The 13,134-nt window shown below is 39.1% G+C and overlaps 1 protein-coding gene across 1 annotated transcript in view; it reads right to left on the bottom strand.

Annotated features, from left to right (window-relative positions):
* Positions 1 to 11,191: 11,191 nt before the first annotated feature.
* Positions 11,192 to 13,134, bottom strand: part of slc39a4 (solute carrier family 39 member 4) — a 14,471-nt gene continuing 12,528 nt past the window's right edge. The window contains exons 11-12 of the mRNA XM_083523263.1: positions 13,132 to 13,134; positions 11,192 to 12,374 (exon numbers count right to left, since the gene is read on the bottom strand). The exon at positions 13,132 to 13,134 is cut by the window's right edge and continues 185 nt beyond it. Of these exons, the coding sequence (XP_083379389.1) occupies positions 12,246 to 12,374; positions 13,132 to 13,134 (132 nt within the window). The 3' untranslated portion in view covers positions 11,192 to 12,245. The remainder of the gene's footprint in view (positions 12,375 to 13,131) is intronic.

The raw sequence follows: 13,134 nt of genomic DNA, 5'->3' as shown, positions 1-13,134 counted from the left end.
TGTGATCAGACTTCCTCACCCCCACACATGGAGGTGGAAGCTTAAGGGTTTGGGGTTGTTTTTGAGCAGGGAAGGATGGAGATTTATTCCAACTGAAAGAAAAAACAAGTGTTCGCACTGAGCAACATTGGGATGCTCTGGAAGAATTGGGTCACAAGCTCAGGAAAGAAAATCTCCAACTAGTGAACATCTTTGGTGAGATTTTCAAGAGCCATGGCAAAGTATTTCATCTGAATGTTTGGAGAAACTAAGTGTTTGGATGCCAAGTGTGTGTAAAGCTGTTCTTCATGCCATAAGGGGGATTTTTCAATAAAAAATAAAGTGTAAAATCTGGTTATTTTTTTCTTTGGTCAAAGTAAGTCACTGAGTCGCATATAAACAAAAGAGAAACATGCCTGTGTCTTTCAAAAACCATAAAAGACTTATTTCTTGACATTTCATGTCATGCATTTGTGTGTGTCCAAAGTGTGGAAACACAAACAAAAATCAAAATGACAAAAATCAACTTTTTAAAATATTTTTCTTTAATAATGCCAGTATTCAGGTCATGTCAGAATACCTGGTGGCTGCTCAGATTTTGCACGTGACTTTATTGGTTTGTCCAATCCGGAGAATTATCGTAACGCGTCCACTAGAGGGCAGTGTTGCTTATCCCTGCTATTTTTGACTAACGTTGTCTAACAGCATTATTGCAGACGGATAAAGTTTATGAAACGAAAATCTGCAAAACTTATTTTTTATTTGAATCATTCCATTTTATTATTTTTTTTAATTCTTTATTTTTTTTTACTTTAAAGCCGCATCAGTTCTGATCAGATGTTACATTTTAGCAGCACCTCTGATGGATCACAAATCACAGGTTGTATTAGTGCACTTGTACAAATGTATTAATTAAAGTAAAATACCAGTTAAAAACATGCACTTGTTATGCTTCAGTTTCCTGTTTTGTTAACATTTATGGAAGGAGTCTCCAGTTTCAAGGAGTCTCGAGTTGACGAGCTGCATTTTTGTTTTGTCGCCTTTTCCTATGAAATGTAGGTATAAATGGCTAAAAAATACAGTGGGTCCCTTTTTTTTTTTTTTGAATGTTATAGAAAAACAATCCACATCACTTAGGTGATGTCGCTTCCTGCGTCACAGACTGATTTACACGGTTTACACTGTGATCTTCCCTTCATCTATTTAGGTTCAATATGCTCCACTTTATTGAGCTTTCTATCATTAGATCATACTATCGCTTTATTGCTTCAACTCCAGCCAAACTTCAGCCCTTGAACTCTTCGACCTTTAGTGTTTGTTTTAGTGTTGCTCACAACAAGTTTCTTTACATGCAGACTTTATTTCCTTCTGAAAATCTCAGCTGTTTTTTTTCACAAGTCGGATTTTTCATAGCTTTTTATTAAGAGACCGAGTTTCTTCATCCATCCTACTGAGAACATACAAGCTCCTTCTTACACACACAAGCATCTGAAAGCCACAAGGTGTACTTTAAAAAAAAAAAATTTGAAAGTGTTCACTCGCTTTATTCATTCTACAGTATAAACGCATTGCTATCAGTGTGTGCACTTCTTTATCGAAACTCCTGTGTGATGTTTGGAGCTAAAATTAATCACCAGATTGTAGATTAACCCAAAAGCAAGCACAGGTTGAAGTGGACAATTGATTGAAAATACGGCAGGAGTTTGACAACACCTGGAATTCAGAATTTACCAGGTGTCGTCAAACTCCTGGCGTATTTTCACCTGTGCTTGCTTTCGGGTTAATCTACAATCTGGTGATTGATTTTAGCTTCAAACATCACATAGGAGTTTCGATGAAAAAGTACAGGTTGTTCTACAATGCCTGACATTTTGCTGTGGTATTTATGTAAAGAGAAATTAAAAGGTAAAATATAACTAAAAAAAAGGATCAAACTAAACATATATATTACTTCCCTGTGAAACAAGCGTTGGTATAGAAGCAATGCCGTGTCGGGATGAACGAGTTAAAGAAAACTGCGATTTGCTTTTAGATCAAATCGACAGTAAGTTGTATAGACGTTTAAATTTACAGCGTTTGACAGACGCACTCATTCAGAGCCAATTACAACGGAGCAGTTGATCATTAAGGGCCTTGTCCAAGATGGCGGCGCGGCAGTAGCTCACAGCGGCCACCCCGGACCCAAAATGGTGCTACTTTCACTTTGTAGCTCGCCTTACACAACATATAGACGTCGGAGCAACCGGTGTCCCTGTGTACCACCGTCAAACAATCAAGAAACTCAGAAACAACTCAAACAACACAATAAACAATGATCTGCGGCAGAAGCTACGCGACCTCGGTGTGCTTCAAGAACCAGGCCTTCAGACCTCTGCGTTGCCTGCGGAGGATGGACGGAGACAGGGGAATCGAAAGCGCTGCATGGGGAAGCGCAAGCGCGGAAAGCGAGCGGGGGCTAGTGCTAGGCTAAAAGCTAACCCTAGCCGGCCTGCTCTACCATCTATCCTGCAGGCGTGTCTGAGCGACAGAGTTCCAGACGCCGCCATTCAGCTGGACAGGCTAGCTGCGTTTCGTGCCGACAGAAATGCAGCTCTGTGCAGTAAGACTCGTGGCAGCGGTCTGTGTGTTTTACATAACTCAGAATGGTGTAAGAACTCTGTCCTTGTTTCCACCTACTGCTCATCGCTGTTGGAGTTTATGGTTGTGAGATGTAGACCTTTTTATTTACCCTGGGAATTCACCACCGCTATTGTGCTTGAAGTGTACATACGACCTAGCGCTAATGCTAAGGAAGCGCTCAGCATTCTCTACAGGACCATTAGCGAGCTTCAAAACACACACCCTGACGGATTGTTTATTGTCACCGGAGATTTCAACCATGCAAATCTCAGGACTGTGCTCCCTAAATTTCTTCAGAATGTGGACTTTGCTAACCACAGCGAGGAAAACTCTATGCAGAGTTAACCCACGGAAGTCTGCTGGACCAGACAACATTCCTGGCAGAGTGCTCAGCTAGCGGATGTCTTCACCGCCTTAACATCTTCAACATCTCCCTGAGCAGCGCCATTGTTCCCACGTGCCTCAAGCGACAACCATCGTTCCGAAGAAGTCTATTGTCTCCTGGCTTAATGACTATCGTCCCGTCGCACTCATACCCATCGTGATAAACTGCTTCGAGAGGCTCGTCACGAGGCACGTCAAGACCCAGCTTCCACCCGCACTAGACCCCATGCAGTTTGCGTATTGACCAACCCACTTGACAGACGATGCCATCCTCACCTACCCAGCCAGCATTCAACTCGATCATCCCTCAGCACCTGATTGAGAAGCTGAGCCTACTGGGCCTGAACACCTCCCTCTGTAACTGGATCCTAGACTTCCTGACTGGGAGACCTCACTCAGTACGGATCGGAAACAGCATCTCCAGCACCATCACACTGAGCACTGGGGCACCTCAGGGTTGTTTGCTCTGTCCACTGCTGTTCACTCTGCTGACTTACGAGTGGTAGGTCTCATCAGCAAGAACGATGAGTCAGCATACAGAGAGGAGGTGCAATGGTTAACAGCCTGGTGTGAAGCAAACAACCTGTCTCTGAACGTTGACAAAACTAAAAAGATGGTTGTTGACTTCAGGAGAACACAGAGTGGCCATTCTCCACTGATCATCGGTGGATCCTCTTTGGAGATCGTCAAGAGCACCAAATTCCTTGGCGGATAGCCTCACCTGGTCACGCAACACCAGCTCCAACACCAAAAAAGCCCAGCAGCGTCTCTACTTTTTAAGAAGGCTGAGGAAAGCTCATCTCCCTCCCCCCCATCCTGACCACATTCTACAGAGGGACCATTGGGAGCATCCTGAGCAGCTGCATCACTGCCTGGTTTGGGAACTGCACCATCTCGGATCGCAAGACCCTACAGAGGATAGTGTATGGCTGATGGCTTGAGAGTTTCTTTCCTTCAGGCCATCAGGCTTCTTAACAAAGAACTGAACTGAACTCACTTAAGCACGCAGGCATGCACGCACGAACGAATGCACACACACACACACTGTGTGACTGATCTGTACAACCCGGACTCAACACACTCGTACTCACTTTGCACACCCATGACTTCAGTACCACTCACATTACATCACTTAAATACCATAAACTGTTTACATACCATTTTTTGCATATCTTTCCTGGATTGCTGCTATTTGTCCTTTTGCACAATATTTTGTTTACTTTTTTGCTACTGTTCACTTTGTCTCGTTACAACAGGTTTACTGGCAGAGCTATTTTGTGTGTTGTCCTGCACTGTCTTGTGTTGTCTTTGCACTGTTTGCACCAGGTTGCACACATGCACTTTATGTGGCGAGGACACTAGTCCTTAGACCTGTGTTTTCTGTTTCTGTGATTGTTGTTGTATGTAGCATCAGGGTTCTGAAGGAACGTTGTTTAATTTCACTCTCTCCTGCGTCAGCTATATATGGTTTAAATGACAATAAAAGCTTCTTGACTTGACTTGACTTGATTTGCTTGAGGGTTCAGCAGTAGCAGTTTTGTGGTGCTGGGATTTGAACTTGAGATCCAGAGTCCAGTGTCTTTACCACTGAGCTACACCCCTGCATAGGAAACAAATCAAGATCAGACTGGATCATTCAGGAGTTTTGTGATGTAAATGTGTTTGGGAGTAAGAGCTTTTATTTCTCACATATACATCACAGCACAGTGGCATTCTTTTTTTTGCTTAAATATCTCAGCTTGTTAGGACGCTGGGGTCAGAGCACAGGATCAGGGTTAAAGGGTTTTAGGGCCTTGCCTAAGGGCCCAACAGTGGCCCTTCAATTTTAAGGGCAATGTAACAAGAAGTATTTGAGTAGTAAGATCATAAAAAATACTACTACCGTAATTTCTGGACTATTAAGCGCACCCTTATATAAGCCGCACCCACTGAATTTTACAAAGATTTTTATTTTGAACATAAATAAGCCGCACCTGTCTATAAGCCACTGAACTGAACACTTGTTCTATATAGCACTGAAACTAATGAACTTTACACAGGCTTTAACGAAAGATGGGTGAAATATGTTCTGGCTCCTTAGCATAGCGGTATTTTGAAAATAGGCTGCTGCCGCATTTTTCCGGAATTACTGCATGTGTGCAAGACCGAGGAATATGTCCTTATTATTTTCTGATGCTCATTTCTAAGTTTCTTTGACTAACCCTTAATGCTGTTGCCAAGAAAATTCAACGCATTACAACAGCTTGTATCTAAACAGTAGCCTACCAAGTCATTGTTCACTGTCTTCCTCCTTCCTTTCACAACTATTTCTCTCGAGAGTTTATCTTTTTGCATCGATGGAAGCTTTTCTCCAGAAGCCGTGCAGCTCAGAACACAGGTGAGGTGCGTTTTTTCATTTACGTTCTGAAATTTCATTGGTCTAATGTTATGTCACTCAGTTTTTTGGCTTGAAGTTTGTGAAACCAGGAAAAACCCAGGAAAAATTCATAAATAAGCCGCTTCGTTGTTTTTAGCCGGTTCAAAACGTGGGAAAAAAGTAGCAGCGGCTTATAGTCCGAAAAATACGGTACTAATAATAACCTTTTCATTCAATGTGTTTTTCCCCTCATTAGGCTGAACAGTAAGCTTTCTGACAAACAGCAATCCATAGTGTGTGTGTGTGTGTGTGTGTGTGTGTGTGTGTGTGTGTGTGTGTGTGTGTGTGTATGTGTATGTGTTTGGGTCTCCAGAGTGCAGCATGATGATGTTTTGATATTACTCGAAGTTGCTAAGTGATTGTCAGCTGCTATTACAGCAGTAAACCTGAGACTCTCTGAGGTCAGTATTAAAGGCCATTCAGAGAATTGTATACTAATTTGGACCCAGTGCACTTTTCCAAGGATGTCATGTGACCTGACCTGATCCTGCTGACACACACAATCCAAGTGCAAGTCCAACCGCCATTTAGCTGCTGCCCTCGTTGTGTTTTCTCTTTCCTAAAACAACCGAATTAGGATTCGTAATCCAGCGAAGTGACTTTTGCTACATGTAAAAAATCTACAGGTTCTTTTTTACTTTAAAGTAGTAGGAAATCAGGGTGTGGTTGATCTCCTGAAATGGTGATATTCCAGTATTCCATTCTATTTTTGCTGTTAATATTCATGGGACTAAAAGACATTTGGGTTCTGTTTTACCATTTTTGTAAAAAAAAAAAAAAAACACACTGTAAATTCAAATCCTTTCATTACAGTTAAAATAAAGCCTTAAAGCTTTCTATCAAATGCAGGAAGTAGAAAGTAATATTTCTGGACAAAAGTATTGGGACACCTGACTTCCTGCTGTAGAGCTCTGATCTCAACCCTACTTGAACACCTTTGAGATGAATGTGAACCCTGACTGCACCCCAGATCTTCTCACCTCACCTACATCACTACTTGACTTTACTAACAACCACATGGCTGAATAAAATCTCACACAAATCTCCACAAACACACTCCAAAATCTTGTGGATCATCTTCCCAGAAGAGTGGAGATTATTCTAACAGTGAATGGAGACTAAATGTGGAAAAGAAATGTTCAAAATACACATTCCAAACTCACACACATAAAACTGAAATAAATGGTGCTGATTCAGATATTTTGTTCTTATCTGCTGTTATTGATGAGCATATGAGGTTGATGGTGAATGCTGGAGCTTTATAGCTGCTGATAAGATTGCCGAAGGTGAACTTTGCCATCCAACGTGGTCCTCACTGCCTGGTGATAATAATATAGCTTTATTACTGAATGCTCTCCAACAAGGGGAAAAGATAATGCTCGGTAACCGGGGACGATTTGGTACGACTTCTTTATTTAACGATGTAAAAATTAAAGTATGACATAAACTCTATATTCTGAGGTAGAGATCTTTTTAACCTTCTTGTGTTTCATGGTGTAGCGCAGACGATTCACTGGTAACATTCAGAAAAATGTCTGGTTCCGTTCTTCTCACACAAAATATTTAGTTCCGCATTCTTCAGTTTGAAAACGCAGAGTCACTCAAAACGTCGAGACACAATCTTTCCTTCTCGGAATTCTGCCTGTTGCTAAAGCAGGTCAACATTCGCACCCGTGTGCCACTTAATGAATTTACGGCCCTGTGCGTAACAGCTAGACTCGAGCACTTTGCATTATCAACAGTTTGACATAACGATGTGTGTGTGTGTGTGTGTGTGTGTGTGTGTGTGTGTGTGTGTGTGTGTTTTGTCAGGGTGACCCGGCGTGACAAACAGCTCCAGACGCTTGTCTAGTCCCCTGTACATTATCACTCAAGTCCTACAGAGACGGACACTAATACTGATTATTACAACTCGTATTTCTGTATATTTTCATTTAAAATCACATTAAACCCGTATTTAGTGATTTCTTTAAATTTATGTAAATGTATGTAAATTTATTCAGCAAATCTAATAGTAAATACACTAACGAGATCATTGACAGTCATGGATAATGCTGCTTTTTTTTTAGTTTGTTTTTTTTACAGTTCAGTGAAAAAGTATTTGCCCCTTCCTGACTTTTATTTATTTATTTATTTATTTGCATGTTTTTCACAATTTAAACGATTCAGATCATCCAGCAAATGTTCATATTACACAATAGTAAATACAAAGTGCAGTTTGTAAATAACGATTTCATTTATTAAGTGGAAAAATGCTGTCCAAACCGGCTGGTCCTGTGTGAAAAAGTAATTGCCCTTAAACCTAATAACTGGTACCACCCTCAAAGGCAACAAAGGCAATGAAGCGTTTGTGATAACTGGCAGTGAGTCTTTCACATCGCTGTGGAGGAATTATGGCGCTCTCTTCTTTGCAGAATTGTTTTAATCCTGCCACATTGGAGGGTTTTCTAGCATGAAAGGTCTGTTTAAGGTCATGCTACAGCATCTCCATCGGATTTAAGTCCGGATTTAATTAGGGCATTTTAAAACCTTATTTATTTTTTAAACCATTCAGAGGTGGATTTACTGGTGTGTGTAGGATTATTGTCCTGCTGTATATTGCACGTGAGCTTGTGTGCTTGAACTGATAGCCAGATATTCTCCTTCAGGATTTTCTGGTAGAGTGGAGCATTCATGGAATCATCTATTTTGGTGAATCGTCCAGGTCCTGAAGTTGCTTAGCACCCTCAGACCATCACACTACCACCACCATGTTTGACTGTTGCTATGATGTACATTTTATGAAGAAGAAAAAAAAAAAACGGCAGATGTAACAATGCACACCTTTCAAAAGGTTCAACTTTTGACTCATCGGCCCACAAAATATAAGTCCAAAAAATACAAAACTCTTGGGGATAGTCAAGATGTTTTTTTTTTGGCAAATGTGCAAATGTGAGATAAGCCATTGTGTGTTTTTTCTTTTTCTTTTTTTTTTTGGTCAGGACTGGCTTTCACCTTGGAAATCTCCCATGGATGTTATCTTGGCCCAGTTCTTTCTTATTGCTGAATCATTGACACTGACCCTAACTGAGGCAAGTGAAGCTTGCAGTTCTTCAGATGTTGTTTGGAGTTCATTTATGAGCTCCTGGATGAGTCGTCTGGTCACTCCTGGGAAGGTTGAACACAGTTACAAGTTTTTTTCATTTCATGGCTCTCACCATGGTTTACTGGAGTCCCAAAGCCGTAGAAATTGCTATGTAAACCTTTCAAGTCTGATACATGTCAATTACATTGTTTCTCATGTTTTCTTGAATGTTTTAGTTTGTGGCATGAGGTGTTTTTTTTTTTTTTTTTTAAGATCTTTTAGTGTGCTAAGAGAAGAGTGGCAAGAGAAATTTTACTTTTCCAAAAAATGTAAGTGATTAATCAGTTCAATTTCAGAAATTTCTGCATTTGGTATTTACTTGAGTAATTATTTTTTTTTTTACATTTATTAAATGCAAATAAAATGAAATAATCAGAAACCAGGAGGAGGCAAATACTTTTTTGATACACAGCACTGTACACATGTGGTACACATGAAGTTACATGATCTAAATGTTCAGAAGTTTATTATGGCATCTATTAAATAATAATAATAATAATAATAATAATAATAATAATAATAATAATAATAATAATAATAATAATAATAATAATAAAAGGCAAATCAGTTTGACACATTTATCAGACCATGTTTTCTACCATAAGGATCAAGACAGGGCAAGACAGCGCAGTACACAAGGCTTAAGGAGTGCTGCTGAGATCACACATGTGTTTTAATGAAACTGATGTAGAGCACAGTTTTAAGATCCTCCTAGGATTAAACTTTCACTAGTCATGGAGAGCATGAGAGGATCTCTTGAGGTCACAACACAGTGGGTCTGGTCTTTATTATATAATAATATTATTATTATTTATTGGATTTGGCTATAAGTTTGGTGTGTTAAAACCATTTTAAACTTTTCTTTGTTCAGGGAGTTTATTTTTGTCAAAGGGGTAAATGAAAAATGACTTTCAATTTCAAATTTCAAACTAAGATTAGTAAAGAAAAAGGGTTTTATCATTTCCAGGTTCCATGAGAAAACTTTGGGGTAATTTATACTTTAGTTTTATTAGAATTGTCACCTTGTACAGTAATCATTTATGTCACCAGTGCACCAGTAGGTCCTTAATAGTGGTGGATGGTAGATTCCAAGCTTACACAAACCTATGTATAAATATCATGAGGTGAAAACAAGAGGATTTGGCAACGATCTTGTTCCCGGGATGGCATTTAAATAAAGACAACGAAAGGGCCAAGGACCGATTCCTGAGGAACTTTTGTGTAAAAGTAGCAGTGAAAGATGTTGTTCCTGCCAAAGATGGCAATGATGTTTGTTAGTGAGATAAGATCTGAATCAGGCATGAGTCTTACATGGGAATTCCAGCTTTAGTTCTGGAAACGTACCAAAATCAGCACTGAAATGAAGAAGGGTGTGTAGTGCTCAGGTTTCAAAAGGTTCCGAATGGTTATTGTTTTATAGAAAGGTTGTAAATGTAAGCTGCCACGTTCTACAGGGATTTGTTTAAAGACAGTAGATAAGAAACCCTTAGTTTGAGTAAAGCTACTTCAAGGCTGTGTGTCTAAAGAGTGAAAAGGAATAAGACTGATCATGCTTTATCAGTACAGAATAATATAAAAGGCAAAATCCTTTTTCATCCATGATTTCCTCCTGATTTCAGTTACTTCCCATCTTAGTTGCTCGAGTTGTTCATGAGGATGAGTCAGACTCAGCATTTTAAGCCACTGAGCCAATGCCAGCTAAAAGAAACCAGTAAGAGTCACTGGAACAGAACCAGAAGCAAGTGACCTGTTAAACAGATGACAGCTGGCAGTATTGAGGACTGAGAGACACTCTTAAGGCCGAAAGGAGGATGTATTTGACTTTGACCCTCATTTAGGGTTAAAGAGCTCCATATCCAGAATTGTTTGGTAAAGCTAAGAAAAGCACTTCCCTGATCAGATTCAGTTGAGTGTTACTAAACTTTTTTTAATTTTTTGTCTTTATATATATAAAAAATAAAAAAAAGGTTTCATATTTACACTTACCACTAGAGGTCGACCGATTGATCGAACCAAAACCGATTAAACCGGTTTTTTTGTCATTTTTAAAATGAATCGGCATAGGACGACTATTATGCAGGCGAATCTGACACACCAAACCGTACGTGTACGTTCTGCGCTCGCATGAGAGAACATAACTCTCTCATACCAGCAGGTGGCAGTAGTGTATTCGGCATCCAAACAGGGAAACCTGAAGCGCTACAATTGTGAAATATCTAAAGCAAGCGGTATTTGCATCTGCCGCTATTATAACGGATTTGTGTAGCTTTTTTCAATCATGTCTGCTAAATTGCAAAGACAAGAATGACAACAAGCATGTTCCATTTTTTTCCTCGTGTGCACAATCCATTAACTAAATAGCCAATAGAATTTTTAATAGGATACAGAATTATATATTTCATTGGTTAAATATGATGTTGCATTTGAAGAGCGAATGAGTACCATTTGTAGAGTATGAATGGTAAGTGGGTGCACTGATTGGAGAGGCTTGTGTTCAATAAATGTTTAATTTAAGCAATTTTCTGTATTATTAAGTATTAGATTTTATGAGATGAAGGGGGAAAAAAAACAGCATCATAAAATGCCCTGATTTCTAAATATCGGCATCGGCCACAGAAAAACCCATATCGGTCAACCTCTACTTACTACATATACAAAAACAGCCAGTGTTGATTTATTTATTTATTTAGTTTTGCCAAGCTGCTGAGCTTTTACACACATGTTTATAATTTCAAAACAGAACAAAAGAAAGTTAGACATTGGACGTAGTATATTCAGAAATGCTTATGAAAAGAAATAAAAAGAAACTAATAATGTACAAACTTCAGAAACTATAATCTGCATCTGCTCTTACTTAAACTTAGCCGTTTAATCGGGTAAACCAACAGTATACAGTCTGTGCCCTGTGTAAGCACTAAATGTGTGTACTGTATCTGTTGCTGTGTGAAATGCTTTGTGTGTCACTGGTTTGAGTGTTTCATGATTGTTAGCAAAAGAAAATAGGACACTGAATGAGCACAAATATAAAAGAGTGAAACTTCATTGATGTTCAGAGCTTCTCCATAACATGCAGATCTGCAGACCTTTATATATTTTGCATTGAAGTTTTGCATTGACATGATCTTGACTCGACCTGATTTACTGTCAATGTTTTGATCAAGTAAATAAAATACTCTTGATCAGTGTATGTTTAACACAAAGTATAGCTAAGCGTAAACCTCACCTCTTCCCCAAACTGTTCACATAAAGTGGTAAGCAACAAAATATTATAGATTAACTATGGCGTTATAAATTCTCTTCACTGGAACTGAGGGTGCCATTTCCAACATGAAATTACCACTAAACACCTTTGAGATGAAGTGGAATAAGACTGCACCTCAGACCTCCTCCTCCCCCCAACTTCAGTGTCTAATCTCACTAATGCTCTTGAAGCTGAATTCCCACACTCACACCCCAAAATCTAGAAGAATATCAGAAGGGAGTAAATCTGGAATGTACTGCTCAACAGGCACATATGGTCAGGTGTCCACAAACAGTTGGCCAAATAGTGTCATTAAACTATTTAGTTGGGACTCTGTGGTATTTTTCCATTCATGTCTCCAGTTGTTCATTCGACGCAACCCACTTCATGTCTCTGTCCCTCTTTACATTCTTTTTTTTTTTCTCTAAAAATCTGGACTACTACACAAAAGAAATAAATTAAGTCAATTTGTAAAAAATTCTCTAGATGCCTATCTTATCTTCATAAAATGAGAGCAGCAGTAGGATGCCCCAGCCGGAAAGCAAGCCCAGGTTCTGCAGCACAAATGTCAGCCATGGCCTCTTGCTGTCAGCGTGGATCATGGTGGGAAGCTGCAGATGAGAAGAAACAGAGATGCAGGAGTGCTTTACTGAGTGTCTGGTTAGTAACCATCTTTCATCCAGTTATACATTAATAGAATGACTGGTATTATAGTGACAGGATGATGGATTATTGTAAGATCGTACTTATTCTGCTAGCTTATGTAAGGTGGTCTATTTTTAAAACCATGAATATAATGCATTATGTTGGAGGCCCAACATCTCATACATCATACCATATAAATGGGTCATATCACATACCATACATATAAGGGAAAAGGGGGGAGGGGGTTAAAATAGAAAAGGAAATGCCATGAGACTTGAGGAAGAAAAAATTATATAAAAAATAAAGACTAGGAAAATCATTTGAAAATAAGTGCAGTTCAAACTTTTGTATTTATTTTTTAACATCTGGTGGTGTGATGCAGAAGATTATTCCCAAAAAAACTGAGAACAGAAGAATTTTACATTTGCGTGTATTATTTGAAATTTGCTTTGATGTGTTCAGGTGACTAAATATTGTACCTGGTTTTGATTAAAATACAAATAAATTCAGTATATATACCGTACAGACACACACCATCCTCTGAGTCCCATATACAGCTACAAACGCTATTCCCTATATTAACTTTTTATTCTGGATCCACTTTTTTCCCCCTCAAATATGTTTATGTAATATCAAAACATATTACAATGTACAGCCTAAATATTAACCAAGCACAAAGTTTGCAGCCTGATTGATGTCTATGCATCATTATACTGTACATACCAT

Source organism: Silurus aristotelis, assembly GCF_946808225.1.
Source record: "Silurus aristotelis genome assembly, chromosome: 21".
Classification (NCBI taxonomy): domain Eukaryota; kingdom Metazoa; phylum Chordata; class Actinopteri; order Siluriformes; family Siluridae; genus Silurus; species Silurus aristotelis.
The sequence above is the reverse complement of the archived record's forward strand: the minus strand, read 5'-3'. Positions and strand labels throughout refer to the sequence as shown.